This window comes from Gymnoscopelus braueri (assembly GCF_963280865.1).
Source record: "Gymnoscopelus braueri genome assembly, chromosome: 17".
In the NCBI taxonomy this organism is placed as follows: Eukaryota; Metazoa; Chordata; class Actinopteri; order Myctophiformes; family Myctophidae; genus Gymnoscopelus; species Gymnoscopelus braueri.
In genome coordinates this window covers 10,682,507-10,696,976 of record NC_137617.1, presented here as the reverse complement: position 1 = coordinate 10,696,976, position 14,470 = coordinate 10,682,507, and the positions used below count along the sequence as shown (strand labels likewise).

The 14,470-nt window shown below is 41.8% G+C and overlaps 1 protein-coding gene across 3 annotated transcripts in view; it reads left to right on the top strand.

The window, feature by feature from the left end:
• Positions 1 to 14,470, top strand: part of prkg1 (protein kinase cGMP-dependent 1) — a gene marked incomplete at its 5' end in the record, with an annotated part of 196,838 nt that overhangs the window by 35,039 nt on the left and 147,329 nt on the right. For all 3 annotated transcript variants that reach the window (XM_080456359.1, XM_080456358.1, XM_080456357.1), the window contains one exon: positions 9,024 to 9,190. In XM_080456359.1, coding sequence (XP_080312485.1) covers positions 9,024 to 9,190 — 167 coding nt within the window. The remainder of the gene's footprint in view (positions 1 to 9,023; positions 9,191 to 14,470) is intronic.

The window sequence follows — 14,470 nt, the reverse complement described above, 5'->3', positions numbered from 1 at the left end:
CTTTGGAGGTCACTCTTCGATTTAGGAAACTGGGCCACTCGTAAATCAAAGATGGCAGCCATTTATTTCAAGATGGCCGTCGTCTCTCACCGCAACCCTCTAGAACTTGAACTATGAAGGAAAGGTCAGAAAATCAAAATTTTTGAAAAGGGACACTTTATTGGGTCTTAAAACATTTTTGATTTTGTTTAATTTTTTTTAACATTCCTTTATCATTTATTTGTTGTATCATATTTAATACAAGGGGTATTACAAGGGGTATTTCAAGTCGGTTTTACTGCCTCCCCCTGGCCAGCCGGGGCGCCTGATGGAGGGGAAAGGAACTGGTTGGAATAACGTGTTCCTTCCACGCGCTACGTCCAACCAGGGAAACTCTCCCCTGTCAGGTGATAAGAAGGTCAGTTGGCTCTCATGCATTGAAGGAGGCATGAGCTCGGCCCTGGCCTCCCTAGGTTGGCAGAGGGAGTGTAGTGCCCAGGATTACATAGAGATTGGCACTGGGTGTAAAAAATAGGGTTACAAAATCGTGGGATATAAATTTGAAAAAAATAAAAAAAATCAAGTTGGTTTTAACATTACAAAAAAAAAAAAAAACTACCTGTAGTATCAAATATGATACAAATCGTAAAGGACTATAGACCTGTAGTATCAAATATGATACAAACTCAAATGCTAAATTTTGAGAGCTCATAAGTGCATTCAAGTTATCCAACACTTATTTCAAAAATATTAGTAAAGATATACTAGGAAAACTTACCCGAACTGCTTAAAAAATAATTGTTTGTTAGTAGTGCATCAACCTCTCCTGTTTAGTTGATGGCAGCCATTTTGGGTCAGACCACCTGAGGCTCTGTAACTACCTGCAGTGCAAATGGTATGGTCCAGGGGGAAGTGGGGATGTGTCAGATATGATACAACAGGTTCTTGGTCCAAGTATTCATTACACTGATTTATAAAAAAATCAGTGGTAATGTGTGTATCATATATGATACGTTTGGCGTTATAGGGTTAAACCTCCTCTTTGGCCTTCCTTTTATCCTCTTACCTGGCAGCTACATCTTCATTATCCCTCTCCCAATTTACCCCTCATCCCTCCTTTTCACATATCCAAACCATCTCAACCTCGCCTCTCTTGCTTTATCCCCAAACCTTCTAACCTGGAATAATCCTATTATTTAGTCATATCTGATGATGTCCTTCCTTGTCACTCCTAAAGAGAATCACAGCATCCTCAATTCCACGCCGTACAGCATGGCTGGTCTCACTACTGTCTTATACATCTTCCCTCTGACTGGTACCCTTCTGTCACAAATAACTCCTGACACATCCCTTCCCTCAAAGTACTCCTTCCATCTTCTCAACACACTGTCTTCGCTATTAGAATATGTCTATCCTTTATCACCTTAACCTGCACATCCTTCCCATCTCTGCACCTCTGTCTAGCCAATCGGTACAGGTCCTTTTCTCCCTCCTTGGTGTCCAGCCTCTCTTAACTCCTCATACTCTTTTCCTTCGCCCTCGCCACCTCTCTCTTCGCCTTACCCTTCATCTTTTACACCTGCTTACTTTCTTCATCCCTCTGGCTGTCTTTCTTATCTCCCCCCTGAGCTCCACACATGATCATTCTTTCTTCATATTCCACCTTGTGATCTTTTTCTCTGTCTACACACCTAACATCAGCTCCCAGTACTTACCACAGGACTCAAGCCATGGTGCTACGCTGAGTTGATGGTGCCCGGGATCGAACCCATTACCTTGTCGTCCAAATGCGAGACAAATGCTCATGCTCATCATCACTCTGCCTGAGCTTCTCTTCAACTCAACCTGTTGATATACTGTTCCTTATAGGAGTATACCTATCCCATTTCTCCTCTCGTCCACCCCATGGTAGAACAGTTTTAACAACTCTGAAACTCATGGCCTTGCCCATTGAGATGAATAATCTCTTTTAGAAGGGAGACCTGGGCTACAACAAGGTACTGTAGCAACATCTAACTATAAATTCCACAAATCTCTGTCAGTGAGTATCTGTCCTTTGCGTATCTATCTATCTAACTAACTAACTAACTAACTAACTAACTAACTAACTAACTAACTATCTATCAAGAAATATAGATATGACTTGTTGATTTGGTGGCCATCTTGAAAAAATGACCGCCATATTAGATTTTTGGATGGCCCGGTTTCTAAAGTTAAACAGTTGACCCTGAATAATGTTCATGCCAAATTTCATTTTTGTATCACAAAAGAAATCTACTCTACTCTCTCTCTCTCTCTCTCTCTCTCTCTCTTCTTCTGCCCGTCTCGCTCTCTCCTATCTCTCCCTCCTTCTTGGTCTCTCTCCCCTCATTCTCCTCTCCTTCATTCCTCTCAGTGTCTCTCTTCTTCTCTCACTCGCCTGGTCTCTCTCTCTGGTCTCTCTCTCTGGTCTCTCTCTCTCTCTCTCTCTCTCTCTCTCTCTCTCTCTCTCTCTCTCGTTGTGTCTCTCTTTCAGTCTTTCTCTCTCCCCCCCTCTCTGTCCTAACAAAGCACTATCCATCCAACAAAATCCTGTTTCATATTACTGCTCAGTGCTCGCAGAGCCATGATTTGATTGTGATGTAATTGCTGTAAGCTGTGTGTGTGTGTGTGTGTGTGTGTGCGTGTGCGTGTGTGAGGGGTTTCTAGTACTGTTATAATTGTGATTGATAAAAGCTGTGCGTGTGCGTGTGCATGCGTGGGGGCGGTTCTTGTAGCCTGCTATGATAGTGTGATTGATATAAGTTGGTGTGTGTGGGAGAGACTGGGCGATAAAAAGGGAGTTCTATTATGATTGCATTGATCGTCTAGTCAGTGCTATAAGGGGGGTGTGTGTGTGTGGGGATGGGTTGGGTCTTTGGGCTAAAAACACTCACAACAATTGTATTGTAGAAAATCCTAATGATCACAAAATTGTCAATATCTTCCTTCATACACTGCGATCATTATTTCTAATTTGTGTGTAGCCGATTCTAATGTCTTCTAAACAGTTTTCTGAAAAACCTATGTTGCTATATCAGTGGTTCTCAAACTTTTTCATGTCAAGGACCCCCAGAATCATATGCATTTGGCTGCGGACCCCCATCTCAACATATTTTGTTCCAGGGACCTCCAGAAGCAAAGATTTTAGTTAAAAATGTTTGCTTTAAAAATATATTTATATTCAAAGATTTGCACAAATATTCACAATTTTTCAAAAATAGCAGATCTACAAGCTCATAGCACGGCACACGAAAAAGGCATTTCACACGTTTTGCAATGGCAACCTGTGTGAAATGAATGCCTACTAGAGGCAGCATCTCATTATGCGTTTTAGCATGTGAAGCAGAGCTTTAGAAGATGCTGTTGAACGGTGGACAAGAAGGCTTAGGAATGATAATAAAAAGCCAGATTTAATTCTTTTCACGCAGTGACAGGGGTAAAGTACCCGTTCAATTTCCATAGTCGAATCTGATTGGCCAAATGTTGCCTATAGTCGACTAATAGTCGACTAAAGCAACACCAAAAAAATACAAATTAATGTATTTTTTTTATTTTTTTTGTATTTATTAATTTTTTGGCATGAATCGACTGAGATTGCCACTCTGCCAATCTCTCAGTCGAATCATGCAAAAAAGATGTTAAAGGGATATTTCACTTTCAAAAAAGCTTTTGGTCCTTTGACAGACAGTTTTTAAGTTGCTCGATTCAGTATTTAGATATTTGATATTCATTTTATCAGACACGCCCCCTTCCTATACAAACCCATTGTAACTTCAAACTCCATTTTAACCATGTTGGATTCATCAAAAACACCCGTCCTTGGTTCTGGTGACTCATACCGCCCCCCTAATACGTGAGGGGGCCGTGTTTTTTCAATAACTTTTTTCATTTATTTTTTATATTTTTTTTGGAAAAAGAAAAAAAGAAAATACAATGAAAAAATAAAATAAAATAAATGAAAAAAAATATCGGAAAAACATGGCCCCCTCACGCATTAGGAGGGCAGTAGTGATGTGCGGGTCGGGTTTTTTCATGACCCGCCCCGCCCCAACCCGCGACGGAACGCGACCCGCCTCAACCCGCCCCGCGAACCCATATATAAATCTATGGCTCAACCCGCCCCGCGACCCGCGGTGGGAATATATATATATATTATATAGCGCTCTTTTAAGTACCCAAAGTCCCTTTAAATGTCTACAGTAGCACAACATTGTCATGGGCTGAATAAACAAGCATGTTGGTCAAAATAGGGTTTTTTTTTTTTTTTTTCGTGGAGAGCGGCTGACCCGCTCACCCTCAGCCCGCATAATTTTCTCTGAAATCCTGACTCGACCTACCCGCGCCGCGGGTTGACCCGCGGGTCCCGCGGGTTACGGGTCGACCCGCTCATCACTAGAGGGCAGGGTGAGTCACCAGAACCAAGGACGGGTGTTTTCGATGAATTTAACATGGTTAAAATGGAGTTTGAAGTTACAATGGGTTTGTAACAGGGGGCGTGTCTGATAAAATGAATATCAAATATCTAAATACTGAATCGAACAAACTGTATGGGGGGTTCACAAAGGCCTGAGTAGACGATAAAATGACCAAACGTTTTTTTGAAAGTGAAATATCCCTTTAAGCAATAGAGGAACATTCCATTTGGGCTGTAGGGGTGCTTAATGGCTGATTTAACATACTGTAATTGCTTGGTTTCTCCTAATACATCATGATGTATATCCTATTTTTGGCAAACTATTAGTTAATTAATATAACACATTAGGCCAATCTCTCAGTCGAATAATGTTTTTTTTCTTTTTTCATAATTCGACTGAGAGATTGGCAGTCGACTCCCCTCGACTGATTAGTCGACTATTTGAATAATCCACTGTGGCGCATCCGGCTTGCCATATCCTTTTCATTCATTAAATATTGACTAAACCCACTGATCTTAACCACTTTCAACCTATGTTATTATATGTTGGTATATGCTGCTACCTTGTCCTGGTCTCTCTTGTAAAAGAGATTCTTGATTTCAATGGAACTGCCCGGTAAAATAAATGTATAAAAGTCAACTATTGCCACAAAAAAAGAAAAAATCCGGTCACAAAACAAACTCCCGATGATGTAAAAAGATAGATGGCAGGAAATAAAAAGTCGAACAGAGAGAATATAAAGGTTGCTTACAACCGAATACACTGGGGCGCTGCAGGAACTGACCAAGTGCATGAGAGCTACGGTACAAGGGTCATAAATAGGCCTGCAGTCTGTCTACGCAACAGAGGCGATCTGCCAGACGGCGGTTCTAGGCTACCAGGTGGCAATTAAGAGATTACTAGAGCATAACAGCAGACTGGAACTCACATTACTGTGTCCACACCACACCACCTGTGCACAGTAAATACCAGCTCATCTACTGTACATGGGTGGCACTGGCCATCAGGGTTGCCAGATCTGCTTATTATGCCCAGCAAGATTTTATTTGAAAATAGCCGATCTACAAGCTCACAACGCGTCGAATCGCAACGCGTTGTGAGCTTGTAGATCTGCTATTTTCAAATAGCTGATGTACATGTTAAAGTACTCATGTGGCCCATAGTCGCTTCTGTTTCCTGTCTAGCTCACTTAACTATCAATAAAGGCATAAAAAGTCCCACAAATATATACATAATATTGAGCTAGCAGACGTGAATGCCAAGTGATGCCAAGAGATGGTTTCTGTTATATTTTGTATGCCACTTTTTCCTATATAAAGCCAAGCTTCAATTTCACATTCCGACCTCCTGTCAAGTCATTTTGATCGTAGTTAATCTACAACTTACACTTTAGAAACAAGCCCAAAAAAACGCAACCCGCAACTAACCAATATTTACAAGCGACTTTACAGGGAAAAAAAGCCCAAAGTCGCTTATAATAAGCAGACTTGGCAACACTACTCTAGTCTGTACCAGAGTAATTTAGAAAGAGAGTAATGACAGTAGCGTCGACTCCCATTGTAAGAATGGAATGCGGAAATGCTCTGTCTACGTCAATGAGATAGTTCCAATGTTTGGAACTATAGCCCATAGAGGCCCGCTTTGCGGCGAGATCAAAGCGTGACGTTACTCTCTCTTCTACACTCTGGTCTGTACCTTTCTTATCCCTTGCTCTGTCTCTCCCTCTCGCTGTTGGTCTCTCTCTCTCTCTCTCTCTCTCTCTCCTCCCTTGATCCCTTGCTTTACGCACTGTGCACTCTCCTGTTGGAGAGATGGACATGACATCTGTGGAATGTTCTGCTGCTGTGCCTCGCATGCCATAGGCACTGTAATGAGCCTGCCCTGTTGCACACATGTAACGTTGACATGGCAGCGGATGAGCATTAAAAAGAAAAATGAAGCTGGCGGGCTTGGAATTCACAGAATGGGAAGAAGAGACACACAAATTAACCCATTAAGACTGGGAAAGAATCTGTGTCATTTTTTGATTTCTTTGGCTATTCAAAAATAGCAGATATACAAGCTCATGGCGCGGCACCGAGTGCCGCGCCATGAGCTTGTAGATCTGCTATTTTTGAAAAATCGTGAACATTTTTTGCAAATCTTTGAATATATATATATATTTTTTTTTTAAGAAAACATTTGTAACTCAAATCTTTGCTTCTGGGGATTCTACAAATGTCTTCTAAATCATAACAGTTTTCTGAAAAACGTATGTTGCTTCAATATCAGTTGTTCTCAAACCAAGGACCACCTAAAATTATATGTATTTGGCCGCGGACCCCCATCTCAAAATATGCTGTGCCAGGGACCCCCCAGAAGCAAATATTTGAGTTAATATTGAGTATAATATATTCAATGATTTGCACAAATGTTCACGATTTTTCTAAAATAGCAGATCTACAAGCTCATAGTGCGGCACTCGGTGCCGCGATATGAGCTTGTAGATCTGCTATTTTTGAATAGCCAAAGTATAAAATAATGGTTGAAGTGGTTACACAGATGCGTTCCCGGTCATAATGGGTTAATATAATTTCCTCATTATGTATTATTTCCCCAGCCCCATAAACCGATCAGCTATTAATTATGCAAATTTGTATGACCAAATCCGCCCGCCCCGCGGATATCTGTCGCTTCTGCGGATATAACCCACGATCCATGCATCTCTCCTCTCCTCTCCTCTCCCTCTCCTCTCTTTGTCCCTCTCTTTCTCTTTCTCTCTCCTCTCTCTGTCCCACTCATCTCCTCTTTCTCTGTACTCTATAAAATAAAAGTGACTTTGAAAATTCCGTCAATAATAAATAATAGTTTAGACCCATTTGATCCTGCAGGGGGAATTCAGTTTTCATCTTCACCCAGCTGTCTTGCTGCCCAAGTGGTTAGACTTGAGTGCTGTAGGGGAGCAGTGAAGGGTTAAGTGTCTTCCTCAGGGACACCTTGACATATTACCAGCGTCAGGAATTGAACCTGGGATATTTCTACCCATTCAGCTATGGCCACCGTTAAAAGCTCTCCCAGAAGCCAGAACAGGTCATTTATAATTGCAGCTGAAAAAGGCTCAGAACCTGCAGAGACAAAGAAAATCAGAGAGAATTATCAGAGGGTTTTCTTTTCAGCTAAAAGCTTCCACAACATTAACATTAAGTTCGGGCTCCTCTCCTCTCTGTCATGCTCTCTCCATTTATGGGAACCTTTCTGTGTAGACTCCCGAGGGGGTCATATTTGTCTGGAGCACAGGAAATTAGTGTTTCAGCTGTGAAGAGACGTGCGCAGAAGACTCTAGGGCTGACACTCGACTCAAAGACACAAACGCGCACACACACACACACACACACACACACACACACACACACACACACACACACACACACACACACACACACTCTCTCTCTCTCTCTTTGTATACCCCACCCCCTGTTGAATTCTATTGATTCCAAAGGCTTTATTGGCATGAAAGTTTCAAGAACAATGTTGCCAAAGAGTATGCTGCTTTGTCCAAACATTTGGACAGTACAACAGTAATCTCTCTCTCTCTCTTTGTGTTGTCTCTCCCAGTGATGTCTGGAGTGGTCCCCACTGTCTTCTTCAGACAGTTTTAGTGTTCATTCCAAACCAGACTATGCCTAGTATAATACTGTGATACCAGGCCTGGTCCCAATGCCTTTTGTAATGCTGGAATATTAGGTTTCTCGCCGTTGTCGCGCACCGAAAACAGCAGAATTACAAGCTCTCAACAAGGCTACTGTAATGCAAGAACATTGTATTGTCCCTTCATGCTCTTGCAGAGAGCACTGCTTTGTCTGGACTCTGTGTGTGTGTGTGTGTGTGTGTGTGTGTGTGTGTGTGTGTGTGTGTGTGTGTGTGTGTGTGTGTGTGTGTGTGTGTGTGTGTGTGTGAGAGACAGAGAGAGAGCAGAAGACAGGCAGAGAATGGAAGAGCGACTGACGGATAGGATGTTCTGCTCTCATTGGTAGAAAGTAACTCAAGTACAGTAACCTGAGTAACATTTTTAGGGACCGGGACTGGAGTATTCAGTGGGGGGGGGGGTGTTGAACTGGAAGAATGAAAGGGGGGGGGGGGGGTTAATAGGCTCTAAGCACAACAGCCATACTGAAAAGAAATCGGGCCTCTTCTTTACTTCCTTCACAGGTGTTACCAATGATGCTGTACCAATAAAGGCTCTGTTCCATTTAGTGTTGCACAGTGGTTCTCAAACCTTTTAATTTCAAGGACCCCCATAACTCTGAGAGTGTACAAATGGAACCAAATGGGCCATTTGGAACCCCCTCAAGGAACCATGAGGGTCCCTGGACCACACTTTGTTTCCAGTGAGCCAACATGCACAATATCAGCACCCTGACTCTATTTGACCTGTGAAGTACGTAAGGAAGAGGCCCAATTTCTTTCCAATATGGCTGCTGTGCATAGAGCCTATTTGGCATAATGACTAAATAGCTAGGAAAAAAAGGGGTACAAATGATTCTAATAATGAAATAATTATAGCTACTCAATATACCTCATTATCAGAAAATAAAATATGACCTCTCCTCGCTTCTCCTCTCCTCTCAGGTCCAAGGATCTGATCAAGGAGGCCATCCTGGACAACGACTTCATGAAGAACTTGGAGTTGTCTCAGATCCAGGAGATAGTGGACTGCATGTACCCGGTGGAGTACGGCCCAGACGCCTGCATCATCAAGGAGGGAGATGTGGGCTCTCTGGTCTACGTCATGGAAGGTAAGGACAACTGGCCAACCAATATCATATCGTTGCTGTTGGGCAGAAACCTCATATCACCGTAATATTTTAACTTTGTTTTTGTAAATTAACCCTGCAAGACCCGGATATATTTCTACTTGCAAAAAAAATGTTTCAACCTTTCAGATGGTGTTGTAGGAGTACTTTGGAGAGGAAAATATAATGTTTTTGAAAAAAAAAATGTTTTCGTAAGGTTTTATTCTACTTCGTCATACTAAAGTGTCACACAAAAGTAAGCAAAAAGAACTGTTCCACAAGCTCACAACGCGGTGAAAGTGGTTAAGTTTGTTTGCGGGTTGCATAAATATTTACAGTACAGTAGTTCACAAAAAAATAAATAAATAATGTTTTATTTCGCATTCCTAAGCCAATAATTTGATGACCGACTCAGCAAATTATTGGTTTAGGAATGCAACAGAAACAAAAATATCTCCAGGAATTTAAGGCTTCATGGGGTGTGGGTTAGGGTAATTTTTTCTGTGAACTACTCCTTTAACCAATGAAAAGTATTAACAAGAGCTTGTGACAAAATGATAACTACTACTACTATTGGAACACAGGTTCTTTTGTTTGCCTTTCCTGAAAAACGGTTTTGGACATATCTTCCCACCAGATAGCAACATTATCTGATCTCTGTGAACGCCAATAGGACATTCACACACGTACAGTACACATGTAGTTTGCTGTTTCACCTTAGAGACCAACCATGCATGGGTTTAAAACTTCAACATTACTTCACAACATGCTGTAGTTGCTCAACATCATACATCGCTTGTCACATTTAATGACCATTCCATGGTTTTAGTGGTTGCTGATTCGTTCGGCAGATTGGCCCTGGGATTTCATCCTAGATGTTGATTATGTCATCAGTGCACGCATGAAAATATGCAAAAATAGATGGCTTACATACAGTAGCTTCTAAATAAAATATACAGTATTTTCAATATTTTGACTGTTCTCTGTCGTGCAATGATGTTGTCTGGAAAGGCACTAGGGTCATGACATTTACCCAACAACAACCTGTATTCAGTCTTCAGGGATTAAAGCACATGACATTTTGTACATGATGTTGGCCTTCTGAAGCAGCACTGAAAGTTCATCTGACTTCTCGTGTGTTGCATAACGCTTGCCTATAACACTCAGGGATTTGAACCTTGACCCTGCCTCCACCTGACCTCATTTGTTGTTCGGCAGTCCTCTCTCTTTCTCTTTTCTTTCTCCCCTTGATAATGATAAATTGTGGATTTCTGAGGTCAAACTGTTATTGACCAGGTCTGGGTGACATGGTCAACACTAGCTCCATAAAGAACCTCTCACTCCGCTACACAGCTCCGAGATGAGGTTCTATGTCGTTACCTTCCAGAATCGGGTGAACGTCCGCCAAGGCTCCGCTGTTTACCCTTTTGTATACGTCGTATCCCAAAACTAATGGTAGATTCCAAGCCGCACGGATGTTTAAAGTTTGGTTCGGCGCATAACATTTTAGGAACGGAACGAAACTACCCGTTTAAATCGCTTATTTAGTCAGCCTGTTGGCCAACTCATTATCATAGCAATTGGGGGCCAGTCTATGACGTCATATTGATGACATCAGGGATCTCCATATATGGGCATAAAAGGGACACAGACAGACAGAGATTTGTGGATTTCTCTATACTCAGCACTGCAGACCCTCGCATCCTCTGCAATACACATGCCAACTTTGAAGTCGACCGGTTGGACAGTTCTCAAGATATATAGAAACACACACACACACACACACACACACACACACACACACACACACACACACACACACAGACTCAGACAGACAGATTCAGTGCATTCATAGATAGCACGACGAGTTTGAAATCGATCAGTTGGTTGGTTCTCGAGATACGTGATTTGCATAATTTGTAATTACATGTAGTTATCCTGTATATCTTCGTTACTTGTTAACATATTTTTGTTATTTAGATTGGTTTTGCTTGACCACAAATGCTAAGAATATCATTTAGACAGACAGATGTTTAGAAGTAGAGGTTTGTTGAATCCTAGACTAGTTTCTATGAAGCACTACATTGTTGTCTTTGCACTCTCTACTTATGTGACTACTTCCCTTGTTGTTTGTTGACTAGCATTCATGCTTTCTCTGCTCACTCTTATTCACACTTGTCGTCTGCTAAACGCCTGAACAGTAAACTGATCATTTAACCACTTAAACCCTATTTATTTAGTTGACCGGTGTCCCTCAGGGGGCTATACAAGGTCCTCTCCTTTTTCCCCCTCTACACTAAATCTCTTCGCCGAAAATAGCCAATCAACAAGCTCACGACGCGTCGCAGCGTGACACGAAAGCATCATTTATTTTCTTTGAGTCTGTGACAAAAGACGTACAGCAAGTGAGACAATACAATGGAGATGAATTGCCTGCCTCCAGCACAAGAAAGTTACTGTTTTTCTCACCTTGAACTCCAGGTATTGAAATGCAATTAATCCGTGGGACAGGGGGTCTGGCCAGAGAGACCGCAGTAGAGTCTTTGTTACATTTAATTGCAATGTCTGTTCTAAAACAATATATGGAGAGCAGCAGTTCATGTTTTGAAGTTTCAGACTGAAGAAAAGGACATGATAGAGCTTTTGGGGATGTGTTGAACTAAACTACAAAGGTAAAACTTTGTTAACTTTTTGTTTAAAGTTAAACCCAGATGAAGTAGGCTACAGCCTGGATGAGTGACACAAAGAAGAGAAGAGACGAGAAATAAAGAGGGACATTGAGGTGTTTTTTGAAGGTTGATCAATACTACCTTAAAAAATACCTCAACGCACACACACACACACACACACACACACACACACACACGCGTGTGCACGCACACGCACACACACACACACACACACACACACACACACACACACACACACACACACACACACACAGTGCATTTCCTTGTTTTTCATTTTGAAAACGTAGTTGATTTCTAAAATGTTTAGCGCTCGGGTGGCGCAGTAGCACCACGGAGGCTGTGGGTTCGAATCCACCGTGGTGCAACCGGCTCTGTCGAGCGTCTAAACGAACACATTTGGCCCGTGTTCGGGGGAGGGAATTCAGGCGGGGAGGATGATATTGGTCATTGCATGTACTCCTACAGGCTGGGGCGGCACCTGTCTGCAGGGAGTGTTGGGCGGGAGGAGTAGGACGAAGGCCCTACGTCCTCCCAGTGGGGGCTCCTCACTGGCAGAAGAGTCAGTATACGACAGCAATGACAACACATAACGGCTAAATTGGGGAGAAAAAGGGGTAAAAAAATATTGGCTACTCTAAATTTGAAAAAATAAATAGAATAAAAAGTGTAATTTTTTTTAGTAATTTTGTTTTATTTGTGATGACAGGCAGCTTGATGCACCGATGAAATAGTTCTACCAAATTATTCTCCCCTATATTCTTGGTCAAATATGAATTTGGCATGAGCAGAAGTCCTCCTGGGGACAAAGTCAGACAAAGAAGGCTTTATATTTCATTTTTTAGATTGGAAAATGTCAACAGAGCTGACTGTCAGTGCGTATGTCACTGGCAAATGATGGATGCATGTCTTCTTGAGTGCTCTCTGCGCTGGCATCTTGTCTGTGTAAAACCAGGAAATGCCAACACAAAGTTGCATTGTTGATAATCTCTGCATAAAAAGGTTATATTCTATAGCAAAACCCTTAGTTACACCAACATTGTTCTTGTGAAGTAGTTTTGTAGTTTTTACAGCATGGCTCTGCAAGAGGTTAGCCGTCTATCAAAGGGTCTGTGTGTCTGACTGTCTGGAGGTAATGTCACAAACCGCTGGACTGATCAGCCACATACTGTATGTTTTATACTTCATTGAATTTTATAATCAAAGTTTAATGGGGCTGTGATTGCTCTGAAACCTTGTCCAAATGTTGATAACTCATTGACAACTGGCGTCATATTTTGACCGATGTCACATACTGGTTAGATCCACTTTTTTGTTTTTGATTCTTTCTTTTTTCCCTTTTTTTGCCCCCCCCCCCTTCTTTTTTCTTTCAACAACAGAAGCAATGGAGCTTGCACAAAAAGAAACGTCACCCACTGTTTAACCCCTGTAAACCTGTGACGTGACAACAAAGACGATTCTGACTCTGAGCCGCACGCCGTTTATGTGGCTGCGAGATCCACATCATTTCATAGTTCACATCCATATGATCAACTATATACACTGCAATGAGGTATTGTCTCCACAAGGAAACAAACGTTAAAACCATTGAGAAGATCCTGTGAAACTTACTTAGGCTATTGTTGATGATCTGTGCATGTCATTTGTTTTTATTTTGCTGCGAATCTCTTACCTATGCCAACATAGTTCTTTTGGAGCAGTTATGTTCATAGAGGTGAAACGTTCATTTGGCCATTTAGCCAAAGGGGACAACAGTCCCAGATAAGACAATCACTCCCACACTCCCAACACTGGCCAAAACACCCACAAGCAGCCACCAGCAGATCAACATGGGAGCATATTGAAAGCTGATAAACCCTAATGTGATGTGGCTGTGCAAAAAAAAAGAAGAAAAAATAAGCATCTGTATATTCAAATTCTGTTTGAATAGCAGCCTGTTAAATGACCCATCCGAATCTCACATTACATACTGTACTGTACTGTAGTCCCTCATGCCCTGTGGATGGGGGCATTGTCACCCTGGAAGAGACCACTCCAATCAGGATGGAAACGTTTAACCACTTAAACCCTCTAGACTTCGTAAACTGGACCCGCATTGTCTCTGTACTTGGACCGCTTTTCTGTTCACACCAAATCTCTTTGGCGTTGCGACCAGGGATGTCCGATATTGACTTTTTTGCCGATAGTCCGATATCGTCCAACTCCGATATCAACCGATACCGATATATGCAGACATATAACTTTCACCAAAAGTCAACTACTTGTCAGGTAACAACATCACATATCTAATAAAATAGAATAGCTATAATATCAATATAATATCTAATAAATCTAATATAATACAGTGATGTTGTTCAATAAAGTGAGTCCTGGGACTCACTGGTGGCCATTTGAATGAGTGCCACTAATCTTAGATTAGATGTTGGCCTATTTGACACTGACAGTGCAGAAGCATAATTGCCTTGATGCCTATAACATTAACGAGCATCAACCAGCGTCAGCTGGACACAGACACCTGCCCTCTGCAGTGTTAAAAAAATGTTTCCTTCAAGAACCGATACCGATATTACATTTGTATGCTAATAACGGCCGAAAA